We start from the raw sequence: 15,042 nt of genomic DNA, 5'->3' as shown, positions 1-15,042 counted from the left end.
AGTATGGTGTTCCTAATAATCCTTTAGGTGAGTGTACTGTTCATTCTGGTATTCTCAGATAACATATCAAGCCACACACAAAGCTTCATCTGTGGCCAGATGACACTTCTTACCATTTTTAAAGCGATGCAAGAGTTTTAATAGGATCAAAATATGTAAGCCAATCATATCAGAGGTTATTTACATATAGAAGTCTTAAAGGTACAGTAGCACATACAACCCATTGAATTCTGAGAGACGGTGGAAAATGGTCATGCAAAACTAACTTGTGAACTTATGGACAGAATTGTAGAACATGTCCCTTTTTGATAAAGATATATTTTACCGTCTCTGCTTCTTGAGCCACTCTGCGTTTGCGTAACTCTTCCATTCTCTCGCACACTTCACTGTATGATGTGCTGTAATATTCGGAATACTCTTGGGCCAGATCCTCAATGTTTCCCAGGGAGCCATCCTGCAACACAACAGCACAATACAGTCAGAAAAAGAAAGAATTTTCACTTTCTCTTCTGCGTGTTTCACCAGTTCCCAGATAGATCAGTGCGAAAAGAGTAGATTAATCAGTCGAGCATCTCTTTGAAAGCCCCTTCAAATAAACTCAAGATTATCCACTACTATGGAGATGATGTGGCAGGAAGATCTGTGCTGGTAACCAAAAGGTTGTAAGTTCAAATTCCACAAGGTGTGATTCATGAACTATAACCACTGTACCCTAGCGCAAGAGACTTACTATTTATTTCCCTTTCGTGAGGTAAATATCCTGCTGACCTCCATTTTACTGTCAGTATCAGTGTTTCATGCAGAAATATCCCTGGTGAACCTCAAGAAAGTCATGCATTGAGATGCCCAAAAAGTCTATTTCTCAAAGCATGACTTCCTTGTATTGTATGACACACAGATACGTGACATTCGTTGTGTTATTTGAGACCCTGAGGTCAAAGCAACATCTCAAGATCTGCAAGCTCATCTCCCCGAAATTTCCCCAAAGTATTTAAGAGCTTCCTGAAGCTTTAGTGAATCATGTCACCCAAATAAACACAATAAATACTGATGTTCAGCTTCTCAAACTCTACAGGAAATCCATTAATTCATCCAGAAAGTAATAGTCATTTGTACTTATACTAGACATATACTACGGCACTGATTGATTAACATATTCATATTCCATGGTATTTACATGTTACTGCAAAGTACTTCAAAAGAATAATATGGTACTCCCAATTGATACTCTACATTTGGGTATTTTTGTTTTATGATTTTTAACACAATAAGATATTAATAAAAATAATTCAGTAGCATCAAGAATATGTTTATTGCATTAAATGACAATAATAATAATAAATCTGTCTCTGTACTTTTTTTTTTTTTACCTCGGTTTGAAACTTGTAAAAAAAGACCCACGGCACAGACAATAATTTGACATTAAACTGTTGCAGCACTCATTGACATTTAAAAGGCTAATCTGTCTCATTTTCAATTTTCATGTCAAGTTTTCATCAAGCCCCAGGCTTTTAAGATGTCAGTAAAGCTGTATAAATATAAATATATAACTATCCTTACTGAATCCCAAACATTAATTATACTAAAAGAACAAAATTCTAAAATGTTAAAGCTAATGAGGATTTATATATGTTTTAGGATTCAAACGAAAATAATAGACACTTAAAACCTAATAAAAGTGTTTAGTAAAAACTTACCAAGATATCCATCAAGTCTGCCCATACATATGAAAAACTGTCCGGCATGCTCAAATCATCACAGACTTCTTGATCAGTGTTTGTGCTTTCATTCTCCATAGTAAACAATCCAGTATATTCTACCGCAGTGGTGGACAGATGTGTGAATTCCAGATAATTCCTAATATATATCTGAGACGTTTATTCAGTTATTCATCTTGTCTTCATCTGAGAGAAACAACAAACTGCTTATGGGTAAAGTTACGAAGAGTAAATAGACAAATCACAACACGACCTCTCCGGAAAGCCTTCTGGATTTAACACCCCTGCTGTCCAACAGTAGGATGCCAAAATATATTTTGGAGCCAATTTTAAGAACACAGCACATTTTGAAAGCAACACTTCAAGGAGCCAAAAGAAGAAGAAGAAAAACATTTAATAAATGTCATTTGTAAACAGGATTCTGATGAGAACTGAATATTATTAATTTGCTGTGACTTTTAAAATAAGATTGTATACTGCCTAAAATGCTCATGTAAGTTTTGAATCCAGAAGCCCCTGAACTACCACATATCGGTCTCTCTAGTGCACCTGTGAGGTTTATTGCTGATGCTCACAGACACTAAGCAAATTATTGAGGGTGATTAATATTCCAGAGACTGAGCAGCGCTGTTAGAGGAAGTGCCACTTCCAAAGACTGACTTGGCTCAGATTTACACACATCAGTGAACTCTCAAAGACTTCCATTCAACACCCAAACAGCCTTGAAAAGATGTAAACAAGGAAGCAAATAATAAAAACAAAAATCTGAAAATGAAATGGATATAATAAGAGTATATGTGAAGTGAATTATTTCATAATCAATTAATGAGAATTTTGAAAGACTATTTATTATTACTGCCTAACAAACCCCCAGAACACCTTAGCAACCACATAACATCCAAACAACCACTTGTAACACCCTAGCAACAGCATTGCAATGCCATAACAACCACCCATAACACGCTAACAACCACATGACAACACCTTAACAACCATCCAGAACACATTAGCAACCACATAACAACAGCCTAATAACCTCCAAAAACACACTAGCAACAGCATTACAATGCCATAACAACCACCCATAACATGCCAACAACCACATGACAACACCTTAACAACCATCCAGAACACATTAGCAACCACATAACAACAGCCTAATAACCTCCCAGAACACACTAACAACAAGACTATACTCCCTATAATACACTAACAACTATATGACAACACCTTAACAACCATCCAGAATACCCTAGCATCCATAAAAACACACCTTAACAACCATATAACAACACCCTTACAACCACCTATAATATTCAAACCACCACATGACAAGTCAAGCCATTTTTATTTGTATAGCGCCTTTCACAACACACATTTCAAAGCAGCTTTACAGAAAATCAGGCAGTAACAGCAAATGAAAGTGTAATATCTATAATGTCTTAAGAGTCATCATTGTGTAGTTTTATAAAATACAATGTGAATTGTGTTTAAAAATAAGTAATTAAATAATAATAATAATAAATAATTTAGAAACCACTTAACAACCATCCAGAACACATTAGCAACCACATGACAATGGCCTAACAACCTCCAAGAACACACTATCAACAACATTACAATGCCCTAACAACCATCCATAACACTCTAATAACCACATGACAATGCCTTAACAACCATCCAGAACACATTAGCAAACACAACAACGCCCTAAATGCCACCCAGTCCCAGAACAACCCATCAACAACATTACAATGCCCTACCAACCACCAATAACACACCCACAACCTCATGACAATGCCTTAACAACCATCCAGAACACATTAGCAACCACATGACAATGGCCTAACAACCTCTCAAAACACACCATCAACAACATTACAATGCCCTAACATCCACCCATAACACTCTATTAACCACATGACAACACCTTAACACGGAGTGGTGGTGGCGTAGTGGCTAAAGCACAGGGCTGTTAATCAGAGGGTCCCTGGTTCGAACCCCACGGCCACCACCATTGTGCCCTTGAGCAAGGCACTTAATGCCAGGTTGTTCCGGGGGAGATTGTCCCTGTAATAATTGCACTGTATGTCGCTTTGGATAAAAGCGTCTGCCAAATGCATAAATGTAAATGTAACAACCATCCAGAACACATTAGCAACCACAGCAACGCCCTAAATGCCACCCAGTCTCAGTCCCAGAACATCATTACAATGCCCTAACAACCACCTATAAAACACTAACAACAACATGAAAATGCCTTAACAACCATAAAGAATACATTAGCAACCACACAGAACCCCCTTGCAACCACAGGACAACGCCCTTACAACCACCCATAACACGCTAACAAACATATGACAACACCTTAACAACCATCCAGAACACATTAGCAACCACACTAGCATTTAGTTTTGCACTGGTAAGCAAATACTAAAATGTTCTGCCATGTAAAAATCTAGTTTCAAACTAGAATCTCAAATATGTCAACTTAAAATAGCTTTCTATGTTCAGCTGATGTCTTGAAGTTGGTAACATGCCAGAGTGAAATGTAATTACGATCACATAAATGTTCCCTTTAGAGACATCATCTCCCAGGAGCTGTTGAAAACGAATTGAGGTGAATGCGCCGTGACCTTTGGCTGCCCATAGAGTCATGCAGACAGACAAGACAAGAGAATTACAGCCATTATAGCTGATGTGATACACCCCACGTCATCTCATTCATCAAGTCCACGGTTCCTCAGTTAATAAGGAGGTACACTCGACTCCTCTGAGACAGTGGGGGTCCATTCGAGCGGCCCCATAGTGAGAGGAGAAGATAAATGAGCTGGTCGCTCAGTCGAGACCGCCACACAACATGCTGAGACTCACAGGCCGCTGATACGCTTAATTAGCTTTAATTTGGTCCAGGGTGATGTGACATTGTACCCTCATTTATAACACTCTTAACTAGAATGTCACCCTTGTTCATCAACCTTTCCGGTGGTGGGATAACTCATATGCTCTTATGATCAATATACCACTCGTGCACACATACATGGCTTCTACTTCAAAATTGCTGTTTGCATGCAATAAATGGGGCTCACATTGTAAACAGCGCACAGACCATGTGATTGGCCCATAATAAAGTGTTTATCACAGGCAGCTCAGATTGGCCGGTCACACTACAGAGCTTTTCTATTCTCCCATCGCTGCCTTTCTAAACTGATGAAAAGTTGCCAGATTTCGTGCAGCTTTTGACTCGAGGGCATGTTACTAAACAAATGAATGGCTCTCTCTTCGAGGACAGTCAAGCTAGTCACAGATCGTGCGACCACAAGACCCTTGTGCCTCTCGTGCTGGAGGAAAGTGCATGTTTTCAGCATAATGAAGGAAACGTCTCATTTCGTCTAAAGAGTGCCGTCAGATCTTCTCTCTATTTGTTGATATTAAGTTACAGCGTTTTCTAAAAAAAATAAGCACACACTGAAATTTGAGCCATTTTAAGAAAACTGCAGTTTAACTTTGTAACCCTATATGAGCTTGATTATTTAAAGAAAATCTCCTGTTTTTTTATTATTATCCAAAGCAATGTGGGAAAAGAAATACAAACAGTAGGTCAAAGATTTCACAGTGGTCATTCTACTTTTAGATAGTATCTATGAGAATATGGAAGGCAGTGCACTACTGGTCAAACCACATATAATCAATGTTTAAATTGGGTTTTTTGAGGTGGGGGAACCACTCCCATGATACTAGGGTGTTGTGGGTGGTTGCCAGGACGTTGCTATGTGGTTTTATGGTGTTCTGAGAGATTTTTTAGCATGAGTCGTTGCTAGGTGGTTGCTAGAGTGTTTTGAGTGATTGCTTACTTAAAAGCTCAAGTCAAAAGAGCCCAGCCCCAAGTCTCTATGAATTTCTGGTCATTACAAATGGCTTGGGATTTCTTCTTTCTTTCTAACATCCACTAGATGAAAATCGTAAGTCTGATCGCTAAGAAAAATTATAGCACAAGCCGCAAAATTTGAGGTGTCATGACAATACTATTTCAACCCCCAGGAGCACATAAGCAAAGTCCTAGCAACCAATCAGAACACATTAGAAACATCATAGCAACATAATAAAACACTCAAAAACCTTAGCAACAACACAGAGCACCTTAGCATCGTAATAGCAACCACTCAAAACACCTTAGCAACCACATAACAACACCATGGATGATAAAACCACATAACTTTTTATGGATGATAAAAAGCTTGTGGGTGCTGTGCTGCTGGATTTTACAGCAGCTTTTGATGTTATTGACCATGACATTTTACTGTCTAAACTTAAGTGCTATGGTTTTTCACATCAGTCTGTGTCCTTGATACGCAGCTATCTCTATGGTAGAAGTCAGAGGGTATTTTTCAATGGGAGCTTTTCTGATTGTAAGCAATTGTCATGTGGTGTTCCTCAGGGCAGTTGTTTGGGTCCATTGTTGTTTTCAGTGTTTGTTAATGATATGTCACTTGCTGTTTCAAGAGCAGATGTTGTACTTTATGCAGACGATGCTACAATGTTTTACGCAGCATCTACAATAAATGACATAAGTTGCACCTTGCAGAATGAACTTAATGCCATTATAAATTGGGTTAACCTTAATAAATTAGTTCTCAGCATATCTAAAACTAAATGTATAGTCTTTGGTACTAAACGTATGCTTGGCAAGCCTTGCAATTTAAATCTAATTGTTGATACATCTGTGGTAGAGCAGGTGAGTCAGACTAAACTATTGGGTGTTAAGCTGGATAGTTAGCTCTCCTGGGCTGATCAGATTGATCATATTGTGGCAAAAATGGCTAAAGGCATTGCTTTTTTCCTGGAGATGTTCAGTATATTGTCCACCAGTAGTTATGAAAATAGTTGTCCAGTCTTTAGTTCTGTCACATCTGGGGTACTGCCCAGTAATCTGGTCCAGTGCTGCACAGGGACATCTGAAAAAATTACAAATCGTTCAGAATAGAGCTGCAAGAGTAGCCCTTGGTTGCTCTTTTCGCTCTAGTGTGGATAAAATGCACACCTGTTTAGGCTGGCTAAAGGTGGAGGACAAACTTAATATAAGTCTTCTCTGTTATATGTACAATGCTCTATTTAAAAACAATCCAAAATCTTTTGTAGATAAGTTGGTTTTTAGTGGGTATTGTCACGGACATGTTATGCGTCAGGTGAGCTCAGGTGTGTTAGTGGTTCCATCTGCAAGGTCCAATTGTACGGCAAGAACAGTATTAGTTAGATCGTCATCTGCTTGGAATAAATTGGATTTAAAAACAAGGCATATATCCAACATATGTAATTTTAAAAAGACTCTAAAACAGATTACAATTAATAGTATTATATCAGTTAATTTGTGACTGTTTATAGGTACTGATATTGTCAAATGCTGTATGAGTGTGAATGTGTATATGTGGATAAATGTATACATGCGGTAATGTTATATGAATGTTATATTTATGTATGTTATATTTGTGTATTTTAACTGTACATATGTTTCAGTACTTTTATGGGCCCCAGGAAGACTAGCAACCACATTGTGGAAGCTAATGGGGACCCAAATAAATAAATAAATAAATAAATAAATGTCAACTACCCAGAGTACCCTAGTAACGCCCTAGAAATGACTCAAAACAACTTAACAATTGCATAGACGTTATTATGGTAAATAAATCTAAGAACACCTTAGCAATCATACAACAATAACATGTCAACCACCCAGAGCACCTTAGTAACATCCTAGCAGCCAATCAGAACACCTTAGCAACCACCCAGAGTACCTTTGTAACATCCTAGCAACCAATCAGAACACCTTAGCAACCACCCAGAGCACCTTAGTAACATCCTAGCAGCCAAACAGAACACCTTAGCAACCAACCAGAGTACCTTAGTAACATCCTAGCAACCAATCAGAACACCTTAGCAACCACCCAGTGCACCTTAGTAACATCCTAGCAGCCAATCAGAACACCTTAGCAACCACCCAGAGCACCTTAGTAACATCCTAGCAGCCAATCAGAACACCTTAGCAACCACCCAGAGCACCTTAGCATCGTACTAGCAACCACTAAAACCACCCTAGCAACTGCATAACTACATGCTAAAAACACTCAGAACACCTTGGCAATAGCATAACACCATGTCAACTACCCAGAGTACCCTAGTAACACCCTAGAAACAACTCAAAACACCTTAGCAATTGCATAGCAAGTTATTATAATAAAAAACTAAGAACACCTTAGCAATAACACAACAATACCATATCAACCACCAGGAGCACCTTAGCAACGTCCTAGTAGCAAATCAGAACACCTTAGAAATGGCATAGCAACATGCTAAAACACTCAAACACCTTAGCCAACACCCAGAGCACTTTAGCATCATACTAGCAATCACTCAAAACACCCTAGCAACTGCATAACTGCATGCTAAAAAAAAATGCTCAGAACACCTTAGCAACCACATAACAACACCATGTAAACTACCCAGAGAACTTTAGAAATGTCCTTCTCGCAACCACTCAGAACACTCTAGCACTGCATAACATGCTAAAACACTCACAACACCTTAGCAACTGCATAGAAACACCCTGGCAACCATCCACTACACCCTAGCATTGTGATAATGATTTTTACATGGGCAAGCACCATGCACATTTTCTTCAGACATGATGACAATCTCAATATGACAATCTAGCTGCAAATGTTCCCGTCACAAATTCTCAGCCAAAGCCCTTTTTTAATCCTCTGATTCATTTTGATAGAAGCCAGAGATCCAAACTTGAGTGGTGTTTCAAACACACATCAAACAGCCAAAAATACATCCACACAAACACACACAAACTGGTGGATCTCACCATGAGACCATGAGAAGCTCTCTCACATATTCCATACAGCTGCCAGGACACATTTTGTCTCTGAGCAGCAGGAAATGACACAAAGCAGGAATTCTCAAGGATGCTCAATTGCGGTCATTATTAGCCCACATAAAAATGTAAAGGTCAAAATGTCTTAAAAGTTTATAAATAATCACCATGATTCTGCAGAGAGAGAGACATTTCCAAGTGTGTCAGGGAAAATCCTGGAGTTCTCTCAGTGAGCCTGCGGGACAGATGAACGTGCTGAAATGTTTAAGCCAAAGAGCTTCTTTAATCAAATACATATGCTCTGATCCATTCCCTGTGTGTTTCTGAGCCACTTCCTGCCTTTAATTTAACTTGTATTCTTCATCTCATCCTGTTTAAAGGAGACATCTCAAAAAGTTTGGCTGTTCACAACAGACTACAGAGTTGACTTTAAAAGCCCAAGTGTCAAAAACATTTATTCCATCAAAAAGTTGCATTTTGCCATTTCCTAAATCAGTATTTTGCCGCGCTTTTCACTACAAATCTCGAAATATCTTGTAGACAAAATAAATTGTGTGTGATTATAAGATTTTATAATCTTGGTTTTAGAGACAACATAATTGTTCTTATACAAAATCATTATTTTCCCCTTACTTTAAGCATTAAACTCACTTAATTTAGTTGGATGTATGTATTTGAGTACGCAAATATTAAGAAGACATCATTGCTCAGTTATATTCTGAATGGTGAACATTATGTCAATATAAGCAAATGGAAGATTTTCAAATTTGACTCTTAAAGTTTCAAGTTTTCAAAAAAATAAAATAATAATAATAATGAATGCTGCCTTGCATCACTGTAATATGAAAACAAACATTAATGTCATCACATCAACCAGTAATATCTTAAAGAGAGCATTGACACAATGTACTACAACACTAATTCAATTAGTCTACAGCCAGAAATATGTAAGTTTTCAAGTTTCTCTGGAGACCAAAGCAAAAATTCCTTTGAAATATCACACTCACCAATGTTCTAGCGACTAGCATGTGGTTCCTCTCTCCTCAACATGTCTGAAACACAGTGTGAGAGCTGAAACTTTTCCTGAACACTCACAGAACAATGTACGCTGCTCTTAATAGAGTGACCCACACACATCCATCATACAGGCGCCGGCCAGCGGTGGAGAGCACATGACGTGAGATCTACAGCAGGGTGGAGCTCCAAAACCTCTCCCTCTCTCTCTCTCTCCACAGCTGTGGGACAGTCAGCTCCACTCACACACATTTACTAAGAGCAGATACTGTGACCGCAGTTTAACAAACGTTGAATGTGCATCTGTGAGAATGACTAAGAATGACGGGCTAAAGTAGATAAGATTACCCTGACAAAAGCTGAACACACTAATCTTTCTAGATAACAGCCTCACAGGATGTGTAAAGAGATACGGGCCATACGGCTGACCGGATGAAATCGACTTCAGGAGAAAGAATAACAGTAAAAGTTTGATATGTGGAAGTTTGTTAACTGGTTATATGAAGTGTGCATTTAAACAGAATGAATGCCAGATACATTCCTTATTTTTAAACACCCCCACCCCCCCACCCCAAAATAATAATAATTTATAATAATAAAGCACATTTCCCTTAAAAACTACTGTATTAAATATCTGTAATTCCCATTTGTTTGTAATGAAAATCGTTCTGTCTAGACAAAATACATTTTTATTAAATTCGGCATACGATAAATTCAGTTAAACAAATGCTACCACAATGTTTAAATACTTTACAATTTACATAATGCATAATTTATATCACATTACACTAACGAGAATGAGATGTTTTGCATTAAATAAAGAGAATTGAGGGGAAATGTGCTTAGTTGCCAAAATATCTTAAAGTATTAGTTCACCCAAAAATTACAATTCAGTCATTGTTTATCTTAAAACAGGTCCGCCACAGCGATAGTGACAACAGAACAGAACACACCTGCATAAAAAACAGAGAACAAAACTTCCTAAATATGTCTGAAGAGTTTGTAGTCGAAGAATTTATGCATTTCTATGCCCAGCCTTATTTTATAAATTGTTTTGGACTGGTGCCAGTTCACAGTGGATGGAGTTACCTGCATGATAGCAAAAATAGAAAACAAGCGATCGATAGACATGTACTGTCGCTCGTCACTGCTGGTTAGGACAAAAACTCTGATTACCATAGAAAATATACCTTTTATCGTGTGTTATTTGTCATCAGGTTTGGACACGGTGTGACTGTGGCTGCCTGTCTCCTCTATATTTCTGTTTTATTTCCGGGCTGGGCATAGAAATGCATCAATTCTTCGACTACAAACTCTTCAGACATGTTTAGTAAGTTCTGTTCTCTGTTTTGCGTGCAGCGGTGTTGTGTTCTGTTGTCTTCATCACTGTGGAGGACCTGTTTCTAGATAAACAAAATGAGTTTTCGCTTGAATGCCCCAATGTCACGAGGGCACTACATGAACTGTTGCTCTAGTGCGCTATCATGAATGCACACAGGAGATCAACGGTCATTTATTAATTTATTCTCTCCCCAATTTGGAATGCCCAATTCCCAATGCGCTATAGGTCCTCGTGGTGGCATAGTGACTCGCTTCAATCCGGGTGGCGGAGGACGAATCGCAGTTGCCTTCATGTCTGAGACCGGCAATCCGTGCAACTTATCACGTGGCTTTTTGAGCGCGTATGGAGGCCCACACTATTCTCCACGGCATCCATGCACAACTCACTACGTGCCCCACCGAGAGCAAGAACCACATTATAGTGACCATGAGGAGGTTAACCCATGTGACTCTACCCTCCCTAGCATCCAGACCAATTTGGTTGCTTAGGAGACCTGGTTGGAGTCACTCAGCACACACTGGATTCGAACTCGCGACTCCAGGGGTGGTAGTCAGCGTCAAAAGTCTCAGAGCTACCCAGGCCGCTCCAAGAGAGATCAACGGTCATTTAATTTTTTCACTAAATAATACATTAGATTTCTGTTTGCTTCTCACCAAACCAAATCATATGCTTTCATAACAATCATGAGTTTCATGGAATAATTAATTAGACTTCTGAATTATACTTTTGCATTCTTTTGAAGTTTGAATATGTGAAACTGCCATTTATGACATCACTGAGCACAACATCTTTACACAATTTCTCCCTTTGTGTTAAGAAGTCATATAGGGTTATAACAACACAGAGGTGAGTAAACCTAATTATACAAAATAATGTATTTTTTTCAGCTTTTTTTGATTGAGGGGTAAAAGTTCTTGACAGTTTCTGTGAGATTCATCCATTAGGATTCAAAGAACACTTTTGTTTCATTTATCTGTGAATAGAACAGTTTTCTGCTCACTCAAAGCATGTGGTGCTCAAAACAAGCTCTCAAAAGACTCAGATTGCTGAACTCAACATGCAGAAACACAAGTTGCCAGTAGATAGCAGTAGACAGCAAAGGTTTCTATCATGCCAGTTTGCATGGATGAGGTTTAGATGCAGTGTACAGGTCAAAGCAGGATTACCTTAAAACTCTTGACCTCAAAATCATCTCACAAATGTTCCATGTATAACACCATGTTATTTAAATAAGCAAATTATTCAGTATGATATTTATGCATCATCCCTTCTAAAAAAATCTGGCAAACTAACTACAAATTTGCCAGATCATTATTTTCACATGCAAATGAGCTTGTGGTTCACCGCAAATGTTTGCCAGAAGTTTGCAGCTCTTCACCGGTAGTGATGAACCTGCAGCAAACCTTTGACAACAATGGACAATTTTCCATAAATGTGACGCAAAGCTAATGTGCATGTGAAAATAATCAGTGGCATCATTATTTTAGCGCTGACACGAACCACATAATGACGATGAGTGTTCTAAGTTGACCGTTATTCATTGTTTGCCTTGAAAGGTCAAAAGGGGCGAAATCTGAATTTTTGGAACATTTATTGCAGTGTTACAACGCTAGAAGTTCCTTCACTCCCTTCAATTCAACATATTTTGCGACGCTGACAAGTCCTATGGAAGACTTAGCAACTTAGCTAAACAGCCATGTAGCAACATCCTAGCATTGTGGCAGCGAGCTAAAATAGTTAGTACAGAAATTTATGATTATCAACAACAAATCATATACAGTTATTTGTGGAATAGACTTAAAGGAATATTCCGGGTTCAATACAATTAAGCTCAATCGACAGCATTTGTGGCATAAAAATTATGATTACAACAAAATATTATTTTGCTCATTTTCTTAAAAAAGAAAAGAAAAGTGAAACACAATGAGGCACATACAATGGAAGTGAATGGGGCCAATTTCTGGAGGGTTTAAAAAGGCAGAAATGTAAAGATTATAATTGTATAAAAGCCCTTACATTTATTCTTCTATTAAAACTTTGAGCTGTAAAGTTGTTTAAATTGCCATTTTACAGTCGTTTTAGGGTTTGATGTCAAGTTGCAAAATTGGCTATAAATGTTACACAGAAAAGGTTAGTAGGCAATTTAATCACACTAAAATCATGTTACACATTATGGTACATCTTGTGGCTATACTTTAGAAACAGAGTATTTTTACTGATTGGCCCCCATTCACTTCCATTGTAAGTGCTGAAATGAATCAACATTATCCCACAAATGCTGTCGATTCAGATCAACTTGTTTTGAACCCTTAATATTTCTTTAAGTTTATTTGTACTTCAGTAAGAGATCAGCAATTCAGAACACCCTCAGATTCACACTCACTGAAGTGAACCAACTCTTGATCTGTGAGAAAGTGTTTCTGGGGTTCTGGACGTCATAATATCAGTGGGAGTGCATATTACAGTCAGTGGCAGATGGCAGGACAGGGGTAATGCAGCATGTCTGTGTGTATTTATGGACATCGGGCGCATCATGGCAGAGGGTACAGCGATGGAGTGCCAGTGCCAGAAAGAGCATTTTTGCGCACCAGTGCGCTGGCAGAAAAACTATGCCTGTATGTTTCAGTCTTTTCTCAATTTCACATTTCATTGGGGCCTGGGTAGCTCAGTGAGTATTGACGCTGACTACCACTCCTGGAGTCGTGCTTAGTGACTCCAGCCAGGTCTCCTAAGCAACCAAATTGGCCCGGTTGCTAGGGAGGGTAGAGTCACATAGGGTAACCTCCTCATGATCGCTATAATGTGGTTCGCTCTCATTGGTTCACATAGTGAGTTGTGCGTGGATGCCGCGAAGAATAGCATGAAGCCTCCACACATGCTACGTCTCTGCAGTAACATACTCAACAAGCCACGTGATAAGATGCGTGGATTGACGGTCCCAGACACGGAGGCAACTGAGATTCATCCTCCAACACCTGGATTGAAGCGAGAAAATATGCCACCACGAAGACTTGGAACGCATTGGGAATTGGGCATTCCAAATTGGGGAGAAGAAAAATAATTAATAAAAATAAAATAGCATTTTATGAACAGAATGAATCACAAAAGGGCTTTACTTTTTGTTTGTTTTTCGTTTTATCCAGTCAAGTGCGAGCACAAATATGACTCATGGTAATAACAGCTATCAGTCAAAATACAACACGAGGCTTTCAGACTGGAAATCTGTGTTTCTCTTGGGGTTGTATGCCTCATGTTAATTATGTTGTTCTGCAGGGGAAAAAATAGATTTGACTGAACTTTACATGCCCTTTTTTGTCTGAACAACTGAAAGCACATTCACGCTTATCAGGGACACAGCTGCACTGCCTTAATTCATCATATTAATTTAGTCTCTGCATTGTGTAGCTTTGATTCTTCCATTCTTGAAAATCAGTGTCAATTCAGTAGTCTGCCAGATGCTTTGACGTTTAAAGCATCTCACACAATATTGCCAATCAACATTTCGGTGCCAATTACTGTTCGTCTTCCAATTAAGTGAAAAAGACTTCACAAATGCATATTGTTTTGATAGGAAATTACAACTGCGCAGCAATTAACTGAGTAAAATCTTATCCAGTGCATTCAGAAAGTATTCAGACCCCATCATTATATTTTTCATATTTTGTTATGTTGCAGCCTTATGCTAAAATGCTTTCAATTATAATTTTTTTCACATCAATCTACACTCCATACCCCATAATGAAAAAGCAAAAAACTGATTTTTTATAACTTTGCAAATTTATTAAAACGAAAAAACTGAAAAATCACATTGACCTATGTATTCAGGCCCTTAACTCAGTACTTCGTTGAAGCACCTTTGGCAGAGATTACAGCCTCACGTCATTTTGGGTATTTGCACACTTGGATTTGGGGATTTTCTGCCATTCTTCTCTGCAGATCTTCTCAAGCTCTGTCAGGTTGGATGGGGACTCGGGGGACAGTCATTTTCAGGTCTCTCAAGAGATGTTTGACTGGGTTCAAGTCTTGGCTCTGGCTGGGCCACTCAAGGACATTCATAGTTGTTCCTAAGCCACTCTTGTATTGTTTTGGCT

The 15,042-nt window shown here is 38.5% G+C and overlaps 1 protein-coding gene across 4 annotated transcripts in view; it reads right to left on the bottom strand.

Moving 5' to 3' along the window:
- Nucleotides 1-15,042, bottom strand: part of LOC127657240 (SAM and SH3 domain-containing protein 1-like) — a 133,910-nt gene that overhangs the window by 36,360 nt on the left and 82,508 nt on the right. For 2 of the 4 annotated variants that reach the window (XM_052145941.1, XM_052145942.1), the window contains exon 3: nucleotides 326-454. In XM_052145941.1, coding sequence (XP_052001901.1) covers nucleotides 326-454 — 129 coding nt within the window. Of the gene's footprint in view, nucleotides 1-325; nucleotides 455-1,697; nucleotides 1,993-9,602; nucleotides 9,749-15,042 lie in introns of those variants that run through there. The other 2 variants (XM_052145944.1, XM_052145943.1) reach the window with 2 other exon arrangements.

This window comes from Xyrauchen texanus, chromosome 16, assembly GCF_025860055.1.
Source record: "Xyrauchen texanus isolate HMW12.3.18 chromosome 16, RBS_HiC_50CHRs, whole genome shotgun sequence".
NCBI lineage: Eukaryota > Metazoa > Chordata > Actinopteri > Cypriniformes > Catostomidae > Xyrauchen > Xyrauchen texanus.
This window is presented reverse-complemented; position numbering and strand designations above follow the sequence as displayed.